Below are 12,714 nucleotides of genomic sequence, written 5' to 3'. Positions count from 1 at the left end.
TCAAGATCTTCATCATCTTCACCTTTTGCTATAGAATTCACAATTGCACGTTCAAGAGGGTGTGTTGGTTGATGTTCACAAGAGTCATCTTTAACTATTTCTTCAACAATGTCAATCCGGTAACACTTGGGATTTTCATCTTTGTGCTTCATGGCCTCAAATATATTAAACACTACTTGCTCCTTATGGAATCTCAACATTAGCTCGCCTTTCTCAATATCAATCAAAGCACGGCCAGTTGCAAGGAATGGTCTTCCTAGAATGAGTGGCATATCTTCATCTTCAGCCATATCTAAGATCACAAAATCTGCTGGAAATACCAAGTCATTAACCTTGACTAGCACATCTTCAAGTATACCGAAAGGATAAGAGATTGACCGATCAGCTAAAGTAATGGTCATTCTTGTTGGTTTTGGTTCCCCACACTTAAGCTTCTTCATCATTGAAAGAGGCATCAGATTTATACTTGCTCCCAAGTCACATAAAGCTCTTCCAATGTCTACCGGTCCAATTGAACAAGGGATAGTAAAAGCACCAGGATCCTTCAGCATAGGTGGCAGCTTCTTTTGAAGAATAGCACTACAATTTTCAGAAAGTGCAATATTTTCATCATCCTTAGGCTTCCTTCGTTTAGTCAACAAGTCTTTCATGAACTTAGCATACAACGGCATTTGATCAAGAGCTTCACCGAAAGGAATATTCACCTGAAGTTGTGAGAAAAGTTGCATGAACTTCTTGAATTGGCCTTCATCCTTTTCTTTCTTCTTTGAAAGGTGAGGGTATGGAAGCTTCACATATGATGGAATAACCTGTGGTTTGTCTCCATCTTTCAGAATTTGACTCTTTGACTTCCTCAAGATTGAATCTTCATCAATTAACTTCTCACTTTTTTCTCCCTCTACTTTTTTCTTCCTTTTGTTTTCAACTACTCCATGATCATTTTCTTTTTCAACTACACCCTCATCATTTTTTTCAACTACATCATCCTCCTCTACCTCTACTACATCATCAACCTTCTTTGGAGCTTTTGGAACTAAAGGTGTCAAAACCTTTTTGCTCCTCAATTCAATAGCATTACAAGACTCATTCTTAGGGTTATCTTTAGTGTTACCTGAGAATCCGCCTTTACTTTGTTCAGCCAATTGCTTAGCTAATTGCCCCAGTTGAGTTTCAAGCATCTTCCTAGAAGCTTCATTGTTCTTTCTTTCAGCTTCTTGACTCTTCTTCATCTCTTCAAAGTTGCCTTGAGTCATCTTCATGAAGTTCATCATAGTTTCCTCTAGAGCTGATGGCTTCCTTTGCTGTTGTTGAGGAGGAGTGAGCATCTGAGAGTTCAAAGCATTGTTATTTGAGTAGCTTAGATTGGGATGCTTGTTGATGCCTGAATTGTAGTATTGATTCTGCCTTTGATAACCTCCCATGAAGTTAGCTTCTTCATTTGACCCTTCTGGAACACATTCACCGTTGGGATGTTCTTCACCACATAAGTCACACTTGATTGCAGCTACTTGTTGTTGCTTATGAGCCAAAGTGAAGCCTTGAAACTCCTTAGTTAGAGCTTCGATCTGTTTGTTCATCGCTGCTTGGTTAGCAAGGATAGCAGTTTGTTCACTCACCCCAAACACTCCTCTTTCCTTCTTCTTAGCTTCAGCACGATACTCATTTCCAGCCATGTTTTCTATCAAAGCTTGGACTTCATGATCAGTTTTGCTCTTGAGACTACCTCCCGCGGAAGCATCTAAGAACATTCGAGTGTTTGGTGTTACCCCCTCAGTGAAGATTTGGAGGTATTGCTTCTCGGTGAACTCATGATTAGGGCATCTCTTGAGAAGCAAATTGAATCGCTCCCAAGCATCATACAATGATTCACCTTCTCCTTGCTTGAAGTTAGAGATCTCCATCTTCTTGTCCCAATACTTAGACATAGGGAAATATTTCTCCAAGAACTTCAGCTCCAACTCTTCCCATGTTTGGACAGTCCCGTTTGGAATTGTTAGCAACCAATCTTTTGCTCTTCCCGTCAAGGTGAAAGGGAATAGCCTTAGCTTCTTTTGTGCTTCAGTCACGGTGGCTGGTTGCACACAAAACTCGCAGGTTTCAGCAAAACGGCTCAAGTGTTCATGAGGACTCATAGCTTCAGTCCCATCGAATTGCTTGTCCCTTAAACCGTTGAGGACAGTTGTCTTGATGTCGAAAGCTACGGGGTTAGCTGGTTGAAAAGTGTGGGTCAGTTGACCGCGATGAGTGGCTAACCCGTAGTCTCCAAGCTTAGGTCTTGGTGGTACAACTCCTTCTCCTTCCATAGTTGCAGATTTAGGAGAAGAGATTGTTTCAGATTCACTTGAGAGTTGCTCCGGTACTTGTTCTCGAACACCCGGTGGAACGGATTGAGCTAACCTTTGTGATCGGACAGCTTTCCGAAGTGCTCTAGCAGTTCTTTCAATTTCCGGATCGTACTCTAAGTCGTCTGAGCTCTGTTTACCTCGCATAAACAGCAAAATACCTTAGTAGCACTGCACAACGCAAAGTAATCAAGTGAATATGAAAACAGAAAAATAAAAAATTAAAAACAGAAAAATTAAATTGCAAAAACCCTAAATTATAACGTAATTGCCTTGTTGAAATAATTCAACAGTCCCCGGCAACGGCGCCAAAAACTTGATAGACGATTGGCAAGTGTACCAATAACTATCGAAGTAGTAAAAATATCGTTCCCACAAGGACTGTTTTTAACTTCAATAATTCAATTGCGTTATATAATTAGGATGTATAAAAGTTATTTTTGGTTTGCCACTAGGCAGTAGATTTGGTTTGATTTTAAGAAATCAAATAAAAAAGAATAGATTTGATTAAGAAAATAGGAGAGAAAGATGAGATCAGATCCGTCGAATCCTCTAAGTTCCCCTAATTGGTCTACTGCACCTATTTGTTATGAATCCTTTTCTAATTTACGATGATTAACAAAATAGCCCTAATCAATCCCTTGAGTTAGGACCCTCTTCTTAAACTACAGCCCCTAATTCCTTAGGTGGTCTAATAATTCTTGAAGGTTTTACCGAACGTTAACCTATTATCACTAACAAACGATTATCTATTCCTAGACTAACCCTGTTTATTAGAACAATTCAATTAGGTCTAAGTTGAAAGCCATGGTCAGTGGTCATTCATTCTCACGAAATCAAGTTATATGTGATCAAGATATAAAAAGCATTAAGAACAATTGAATTGAATAAACTAGAATTGAATTCATAAACAAAATAGAGTTTCACAGCAACATGTGTCAATTAGGGTTACAAAGATTCATCTCGGATCTAATCTCTAAGAGATTTAGCTACTCATAATTGAGTTTACAAATAGCATAATCAATGAAATAATTAAAACATACATGAATTGGTAAAAGGATGAAGAAATCGCCCTTCTAGCCGTCTCCGATGTCTCAAAATCGCACTTTGCTCTCCAAAATCGTAACCCTTGTTCTTCAGATTGAGTGCAGTATTTATAGAAGTCATGGGCCTGACCCGTCAAAATCGCGCCGCGCCATGTATATAGGCGTGCCGCGATTACCCTCAAACAGGGAGGATGTAATTTTGCTTCAAAAATCGCAGCACGGCTTGAAATTGGCGTGGCGCGATTTCCTTCGAACAGACTTCAACATTTAAGCTTTTTGCACTCCAGAACAGTAGAAATTTCATAAGAACTCTATCAAAATGTCACAATAAGTCCCTAATATTACGTAATGACAGAATGTCATCACTTAGAAAGCTAAGTTATTAAACCAAATATAAAGTAACAAAGTAACAAATCAAGCACTAAAAACCACAGTGCTTGAAGAGTACAAAATAAAACCAAATAAACAGATGTTCCAACATGAAATAAAAACATAGAGTTTGAAAGGAAAAAGAAAAACATCACTAAAAACTCAAGAATCACTGATCATCCTCTCCAGCATCATCCATGTCAAGATCCTGGTACACATCATCATCATCATCACCCACAACTCCAGCATCATCAGGTGTCGCCTCATCATCAACAGCATCAGCCACCCCCACATAAGGACTTGGCCTGCCCTCAGGCCAATGAACATAGCTCTGGTACTGGTCAGGTGTCATCACCAGGTAATCAGCATTTCCCAGATACATGTGAGCATTGTAGAGGTCCTGGTGTATGCCCATGTTGCTCCTCCAAATTGCCTCATTCTGATCCATTAAGAAGCTATTCTGGTCCCTCACGTACTGGTTATGCATCTGCTGCTCCAGCATAAAGGTCTGCAAACCTGAAAAATCAAAAGAACCAGTGCCCTCAGATGGGCCAGCCTCATCATCAGATAAATGGTATTGAGCTGCCCTATTCTCTGCTTTCACCCAGGTACGAATGTGAGTGTCAGTAACGGTCCCCTCAATGTCTTCATCATAGGGTCCAGAAATGGGCACTCCATAGGCCTTCAGCAATCCCATGATAAGTCCCGGGTAAAACAAAGCAACCTTCTTAGCACCTGTGGCAACCTTCAAAGCCACAACTTTCATCTCATTGGCTATGATGCGAGCAATATCAACAGGCACTTCTTTCATAATGCACCAGATGAGTGGCAGAACGGCTTTTGGGGCATCGGATGTATGGGCTCTAGGAAGGGCATTGTGGACAAGAAACTGGAATACTAAGCGGGCCTTAGCAGTCATCTCCTTTGTGAGAGCATGTCTAACGTCTCCCTTATCATTCTTTACAAAGCACCTACCCTTGTTCATGATATCCCGCTCAATTTGGTCAAATTTCCAATTCCCCTGAGCATTTCTCTTAGCATAAGTACATAAAGTGGGCATAGTGGGATCAGGTGAAGGCTCAAGGTTTAATGCATTGTCAAGGAAATCATTAATGGAATCCCTATCAAATGGGATTTGTTTCCCTCGGACGTAAGAAGTCCAAGAGAAAACATCAGCAAGGGTGGTTGGGGAGGCATCAGGGGCAGCATTACAATAGAACTCCTTGATTAGGTCGGTGTTAATCTCAGTTGCGGGCACAAGGAGTTTGGTCCATTTGCGACCAGTGAAAATGTGGAGCAAATCAGAGAATTCACCACCCGGTTGAAGGTCAAATGTTTTCTCATGCCAGGTTTTGTACTGTGCCATCTTCTTAAACCTGGCAGAGTGGGCAGAGGTGGGGAAACGGTTTGGGATTGCAGGTGCAGCAGAGGTAGAGGCACCTTTGCCTCTAGGACGTTTAGTCCCGGTAGTTTTTTCAACATTTTTCGGTGCCATCTGCAACAAAACCAGGAAACACCAACATATTGCATAGAAAATATTAGCACAAACTAAAATTGGTCATTTAAAAACATCAAAAATTTTGAAAATCTGGGCAAGTACGAAGAACTACGCTAATAGCGCCTGCCACGCTAATAGCGAAATTTTTCTGGGAAACTTTCGCTATTAGCGTAGGCTACGCTATTAGCGAAATTTTTCTGGAAAAGTTGCGCTATTAGCGTATATTTCGCTAATAGCGTATTTCTTCGTTCCTGCAATTTTTCAAATTTTCAAAATCTTTGTTCCTGCAATTTCTCAGCACAACCCAACATATTTCAACCCTAGGTTTCATCCTATGTCTCAACAACACAATAGAATCATGAAAAGGAATCAAAATCACAACAATTGCACACAAATCATTCAAACCCTTGTTTTATTGAAAAATTTACAAATGGGTCATAGATCCAAAACAGAATGTTTGTTGCATGTGGGTTATGATTCTTGTTCCTTTTCAAACTATAATCAATGAAAAACAATCTCTAATCACAAATCAAAATTCTAACCCTAACCCTAACCATTGCTAATCATGTCAAAACATGTATTTTTCAATTCAAGTACAAGGAAAGGAAGGAGAATCAAACCTGTTAGTGCAGTGATTGGATGCAAGCAATAGAATGAATGATGCAAAGATGAATGCTTGGAACCAATTGACTCAAAAGAAAAGGGTTTTGATTTTTAGGGTTAGTGTGTGAGTGAGAGAAGTTTTTGTGTGTGAGAGTGAAAAAGGGAAGAATGAAACCGTAAAAGGAATAAGAGGAGTGGGTTGTGGGAAGTTAAGGGGAGTTACTCCCCTTGGGCCCACAAAAATTTTTCCCTCACGCCAAAACCATGCTATTAGCGTAGCTCTCTGGAGCTCCCACGCTAATAGCGAAAAATACGCTAATGGCGTGAGGCTTCAGGATCAGTTTTTTCAAAGTTTTTTCTCATTTTTGCTTTCTATGCTTATGTACTACTACTATATGCAATAAACATAAAAATACTTACAAAACTGGGTGTGCCTCCTAGCAAGAGCTTGTTTTACGTCCTGAGCTTGACGCATTTTGAAGAAATCATGGCTCGATTAGTGAAATCGTCGTCAAACACCGATCAATTTCACCACCGAAGTAGGGCTTAAGCCTTTGCCCATTAACAGTCCAGTTGGCTTTGGTGACTGGGTCCTCAAGTTCAACAGCTCCGTACGGTTTGACCTCTTTAACCATGAAAGGCCCGGAAACAATCTCAGTCTTGAATTGAAAAGTAATACCATTTGTCCCGGCATGAATTGTCTATTAGTGATCTTCTTGTCATGATACTTCTTGGTCCTTTCTTTGTAGAGCTTTGAAGATTCATAAGCTTGATTTCGCAATTCTTCAAGCTCATGCATTTGAACTTTTCTTCTTTCACCGGCCTTCTCTTGATCAAAGTTTAGGAACTTCAATGCCCAAAAGGCTTTATGTTCGAGCTCGACCGGTAAGTGACAAGATTTGCCATAAACCATTTGGAAAGGAGTGAGGCCTATAGGAGACTTGTATGCAGTCCTATATGCCCACAAAGCTTCATCAAGTTTAGCCGACCAATCCTTCCGAGATGTAGAGACCGTCTTCTCAAGTATGCGTTTGACCTCCCGGTTAGAAACTTCGGCTTGTCCATTCGTTTGCGGATGATACGGTGATGCTACTTTGTGCTTGACTCCATAATGATCTAGAGCCTTGGCAAGTTGTGCGTTGCAAAAGTGTGATCCTCCATCACTAATAAGCACTCTTGGTGTACCAAACCGGGTGAAAATATTCTTCTTTAGGAACTTCACCACCGTCTTGCTATCGGCTTTAGGCGATGCTACGGCTTCCACCCACTTTGAAACATAATCAACAGCTACCAAGATGTACTCATTTGAATATGAAGAAGGGAAGGGGCCAACAAAATCTATACCCCAACAATCGAACACTTCCACTTCAAGGATGAGTTGTTGAGGCATCTCATTTCTCTTTGACATTGATCCGGTTCTTTGGCATTCATCACAATGCTTGCAATGTAAATTGGCATCTTTGAATAGAGTTGGCCAATAGAACCCGGATTGAAGTACCTTTGTGGCGGTTCTCTCCCCGTTGAAGTGACCTCCATAAGGGGAATTGTGACATTGCCATAGGATCTTCTTTGCCTCTTCATCATCCACACACCTACGCAAGAGATTGTCCGCTCCAATTTTGAACAAGTAAGGCTCATCCCACACATAGTGGTTAGCATCATGGAGGAACTTCTTGCGTTGTTGCCATTCAAAATCTTCCGGAATGAACCCGGTTGCTTTGTAGTTTACCAAGTCGGCAAACCAAGGTCTCACACTGATAGCTAGCAACCGTTCATCTGGAAATTCTTCACGAACCTCCGGTTCATTCTTGGTTACCTCATTGTTTGTCAACCTTGAAAGGTGATCAGCTACAAGATTCTCCGTGCCTTTCTTATCCTTGATCTCTAAGTCAAACTCTTGAAGCAACAACATCCACCGGATGAGTCTAGGCTTTGAGTCGGACTTAGTGAGGAGATACTTGATAGCTGCATGGTCAGTATAGACAACAATTTTGGAACCAACAAGGTAAGAACGAAATTTTTCATGCTATTCACTATGCAAGTAAGGTTTTAAATGAGGCACAAATCAATTATGCCATAACTGAAAAAGAGTTACTTGCAATAGTTTATGCATGAAATATGTGTATAAGTATATGCATGAAAGAATTTTGTGCAAAATTGACTTAACATGACAAAATTGTTTCAATACTTATGATAAAAATTTCCGTTACTCCCCGGCAACGGCGCCATTTTGATGTAAGATTTTTCCTACATGTCATATAACTATGTACACGTGAGTATATATAGGATCGTTTCCACAGGGAGTTACGTTAATCATAAGCATTTACACAATCGTTCACATTAAGGGTTTGGATATAATTTGTTTGTTTGTAACACTATATCCATATATGACACTAACGTAAAAACGAGAGGGGATCGAACTATTTCGCTTGCGGTATAAGATAACGAGCAAGCATAACAGCAGCAATCTCTCGATCGATTAACATACTCTAGCTTTATAACCAATATTATTACAATCATTTCTACAATATCCTTCGTGTCCAAAGCGACATCGTTATTTCCAAATTAGCGTTTAAACATTCGTCTCCAAATTCCTTAAACGATAACAAAGTCGATCGGATAACTTAATCGACCGTGTCCAGCCTGATTAAGTATCCGAAAGCATTAAAATCTTGATTAAAAGTAATTATCAAAGGTTTACAAACTTGTCAAGAGTGATATAACATAAGATAGATTGTTATTCTAGTTCTAGATTCAAGAGTTTGTGTCCAAATCATCTTGAATCTCTTTGAAAGCATTAAAAGCAAGAATAACAACAATATTGAATCATTAAGCTAGAACCTTATATATTAAAAGATCAAAAGATTACATAATAGCTTGATTGTTACCTCAATACTACATAGAAGGTGATAGTTACATATAGACATGTAAACTAATGCAAGGAATGAAGGAAAGATGAAGATTCCATGCCAAGATCCTTGATGTCTCAATGAATCTAGGGTTGAATCTACTCCTTAATCACTTGCTTTGTGTTTCTCTCTTTGAAATAGCTCTAACCTCTCTCTAGAAATGTGTAAAATGTTTTCAATGGAATAGTGAATACCTAAGAGAGAGGTAAAAATGCTATTTAAATGGCCTGTGTTTTTGCACCTGCGCTAATAGCGCAGCTCACGCTAATAGCGTGGTAAGGCGGCCTATAATCTGGCCAATAGGAGTGTGCCACGTTGGCCTTGCCCTGCTGCTACGCTCCAGCCACGCCATTAGCGTAGCTCTCTGGAGTATTTACGCTAATAGCGTAGATTACGCCAATAGCGTATTTCTTCATGGTCTGCTACGCTCCAGGTACGCATATAGCGTAGCTCTCGGGAGCTTGTACGCTAATAGCTCAGAATACGCTATTAGCGTACTCTTCAAGAGTGCTCCAGATCCTACGCCCCAGGTACGCTAATGGCGTATCTCTCTGACCTTGGCCATTTCTTCATCACGCTAATAGCGTAGGACACGCTAATAGCGTGGGACCTTGAACTTTGACGTTTCTTGCTCCTTGCTTGTATTTTCCTGCACAAAAAGGGTAGAATAAGGCTCAAAAGCATAAATGACATATTTACACAATAATTGGAGTTTTCCATAGAGAATCTTGCAAAACAAGTCACTAAAATGCCTAAACTCCTATATGAAATATATCACTTTTAAACACTTATCAACCATAAACCTAAAATGAAAAGTGAATATACATGAAAGATTCAATAACCTTATAAGGAATCACTAACCAAAAAAATCAGTGACCAAAAGAATAAAAGTGGTGATGATGCAACTTGTCGTTTATATAATCATGTACATAGTAAGTTATTAGAAAGAAAAAAAAATTGAAATTAGATTTGCTAATTATATAAGTAACCGAATAGAAAGAATAATTGAGTTTAGCTTAAAAAACATGAGTCAAACATAAGAAAAATTAATATCGAAAATGTTACCTTTTTGTAGCATCGACTAATGTATCACATTTTTCACAAAAGTATTTAGTACAAACAGGTTCAACCTTCTTGAAACACTTATCACATGAAACGTAGCACCACTTCTTATTGGTGTCTATGTCAATAATTTTAGCCAAGACAACACATGCACCCACCTGCATAGTTATTAAATTTATTTTAAGAATAATAATTAGAAAATTAAAACGCAAAGATATGGATTAAGAATTATTTAACAACATAGTATAATAGCATAAGTCAAAGCAAATCAACATAAAGTTGTAGACCTGTTTAGCTTGTGTAATATCTGAAATTGTCATGTTTTTTGTTTGGAGTAGATCATTAGACAAAGAAAGTGAAGATTGTGCTATCATTTGGGTGACCCCTTGGGTCAAAGATGCATTGCCAGTTTCCATTCTATCGTAAAATATAAGAAAATCATACTTAACAAAAACAAAAAACAAAAAAACTTTCAATAATTATCAATATATAATATATGTGTAATAATGATAGGTTAGTGCATACCCTTTCTTGTAGGTGCAACATTCTTCAATGTTGGGATTTATAAGCAACTTGGTTTCATTGAATGCATTGGCAATCCCATACATACCTATTAAAACGATACACCAAAAGGTATTAAGTAATATATATCATTAACAATACAAAGAAATTAAAAATAATTACCTTTAAAAAGATAATCTAATTACCACCAAAAACTTTAAGTCGACATAGATGCATAACAACTACAATAGGAAAAGTATTTCCATTTGTGCTCATATAGCTATTCATTTGTTCAGCAAAATGACCCCATAAAGTACAAATGATTGTATTGCTCCTGAAATTTACAAAATAATTTTTATTAGACTAAGAATAATAATTAAAAAAACATTTATATATGTAGTTAAAACAAAGATAAAAAAAAAAAAAAACTCCACTAACTCAAGGTCTTCAAGAGTCAAGTCCAAGATTTTAGTCATTTTTCCTTTTACTTGAACACCCTTAATGTCAGTCGTTCCAACCACATGGCCAATGACATCTACAAATAAACATGGTTGTAGAATCATAAAAAAGAAATCATAAAAATCTAAAAATAAGTTAATATTTAATTTGTAATTTTAGTATAAAGTACTAACCCATTAAAACACCATTATCAGTACCACCAATAATGTCCTGAAATTTTGTGAAGTTTAACAAAATTGCAGGAATTTTATCATAAGATGTTTTGGTTATAATAGTGCTTCCTATCAAAGTTAGCTTGTATTTGTGATTTGTTGGCTTAAAATTTCCAAGTTGTTTGAAATCCTTGCTTTTAATAGAAGCTTGTATCTTTGACAACTGAAATAAATAAAATATTATGTGAATTTATGTGAATAAAAAGATAATGAGAATTATAAAACTGAAACAAATTCTTTCAAAAAAAATAAATAAAGGTGAAACAAAAAAAAACAATGATATAATCTTATCAACATGTCCATAGTATGGACAGTCATGAATCAAATTAAAAAACTTCTTTTATTATCAATTTATAATAGTTTAGGTTGTTTTTCGGGTGTGTTTTGGGCAGTCCTGTTAGATGCGGCTGTGCAGTTTGGCTGTTTAATTTTTTTTTTAACAGAGCCACCCAAAAAGAAAGTGTAGTGAACTCAAAATAACAAAGAAGATTATAGTGGAGGAAAAGGAACCCCGCGCACCCAAAAACTGCACAGCACCAACCAAAACAAATAAATCCCCACCTCTAAATTTAATAGGCTAATCATTTTACTAACACGTTCATATATGGTTCTTTTAATTTAATAGGCTAATTTAACTGTGATGAAAAACAGAAGATACAACTTGTGAAGTACATGAATAAATCAAAGATCTTTAATAATAAAAATGGATAGGTATAATAGAACCATATAAAAGTATATAGAGGGATGCTGTTTCATCACACATAACACAAACATGATATAGTAATTCAATACTGGATGCCTCTTTTGGTTTGTTGAAATCAGGAATTTTCCAAAGATTAACTATACGAACATGTATCTTCCAATCGATTTTTCCAGCAACAATGTCATCAATATCAGTAATATGAGAAGCCATTATTCAATCTACATAGAATTGAAAAGAAATAAATCATAGAAAGGTAGACAAAGTTAAAAATATTAATAGAGAGATACTTTAATCGTTGATATAAAAAAGAAGTTAGAAATAAAAAAAAGAGATTCAAAGCAATATGACGTACGATTAATTTGAAGCAAGATGATTTAATCGAAGGATGAAGGATGAAAAATATGACGTACGATTAATTTGAAGCAAGATGATTTAATCGAAGGATGAAGTATGACTTATAAATCCTATTTGCTGTTACTTATATTTTGAAGCAAGATGATTTAATCGAAGGATGAAGGATGAAGTATGACTTATAAATCCTATTTGATGTTACTTATATAGAGAGTTGAGAGATGATTAGTTTGGCATAAAGTGGCACAGATATAGACAGAGTTAGTTACCAAAGACAAACGTTAGATGAGGTTTTTTTTTTTCTTTCTTTGGTGGCACAAATTTAATGAGAAATTTTAGAAAAACATAGTTAACAAAAACAAAAAAAACATATGGGGATCGGTGTTTATATTGCCAAATAAATAGAGAAAATAGCACTACCAAAAAATAGAGAAAATAGAAAAAAAACTATGATGTTCATCAAACAAAAAACAAAATAAGATTATGAAAGGAAAAAAAACAAAAAAAAAACAAACTAAGATTATGGAAGAAAAAAAACGTATTTAGTAGTTTATGGCACAAATTTAACAAAAGTTTGTTCAATTGCTTAAATATATATTATTAAATAATAATGTGAAAGAAAAACAAAATAAAATTATGAAAGAATAAAAAACGAAAAA

The 12,714-nt window shown here is 36.9% G+C and overlaps 1 protein-coding gene and 1 non-coding gene across 2 annotated transcripts; one reads left to right on the top strand and one right to left on the bottom strand.

Annotated features, from left to right (window-relative positions):
* Nucleotides 1–1,803: 1,803 nt before the first annotated feature.
* On the top strand, nt 1,804–1,910 carry LOC146939261 (small nucleolar RNA R71). The gene has a single exon (XR_015033772.1). It is a non-coding gene; the product is annotated as a small nucleolar RNA R71 (small nucleolar RNA).
* A 7,918-nt stretch (nt 1,911–9,828) lies between these two features.
* On the bottom strand, nt 9,829–10,924 carry LOC146939260 (uncharacterized). Its single transcript, XM_085749748.1, has 5 exons — nt 10,769–10,924; nt 10,540–10,664; nt 10,355–10,439; nt 10,117–10,246; nt 9,829–9,987 (listed from the first exon to the last, which is right to left on the bottom strand). Exons 1-5 carry the CDS (start codon nt 10,891–10,893, stop codon nt 9,829–9,831), a joined length of 624 nt encoding a protein of 207 aa, XP_085605874.1. The 5' UTR covers nt 10,894–10,924.
* Between the last annotated feature and the right edge of the window lie 1,790 nt (nt 10,925–12,714).

Source organism: Medicago sativa, chromosome 3 (genome assembly GCF_051527215.1).
Source record: "Medicago sativa cultivar Bolivia chromosome 3, Bolivia_mono, whole genome shotgun sequence".
Lineage (NCBI taxonomy): Eukaryota > Viridiplantae > Streptophyta > Magnoliopsida > Fabales > Fabaceae > Medicago > Medicago sativa.
The sequence above is the reverse complement of the archived record's forward strand: the minus strand, read 5'-3'. Positions and strand labels throughout refer to the sequence as shown.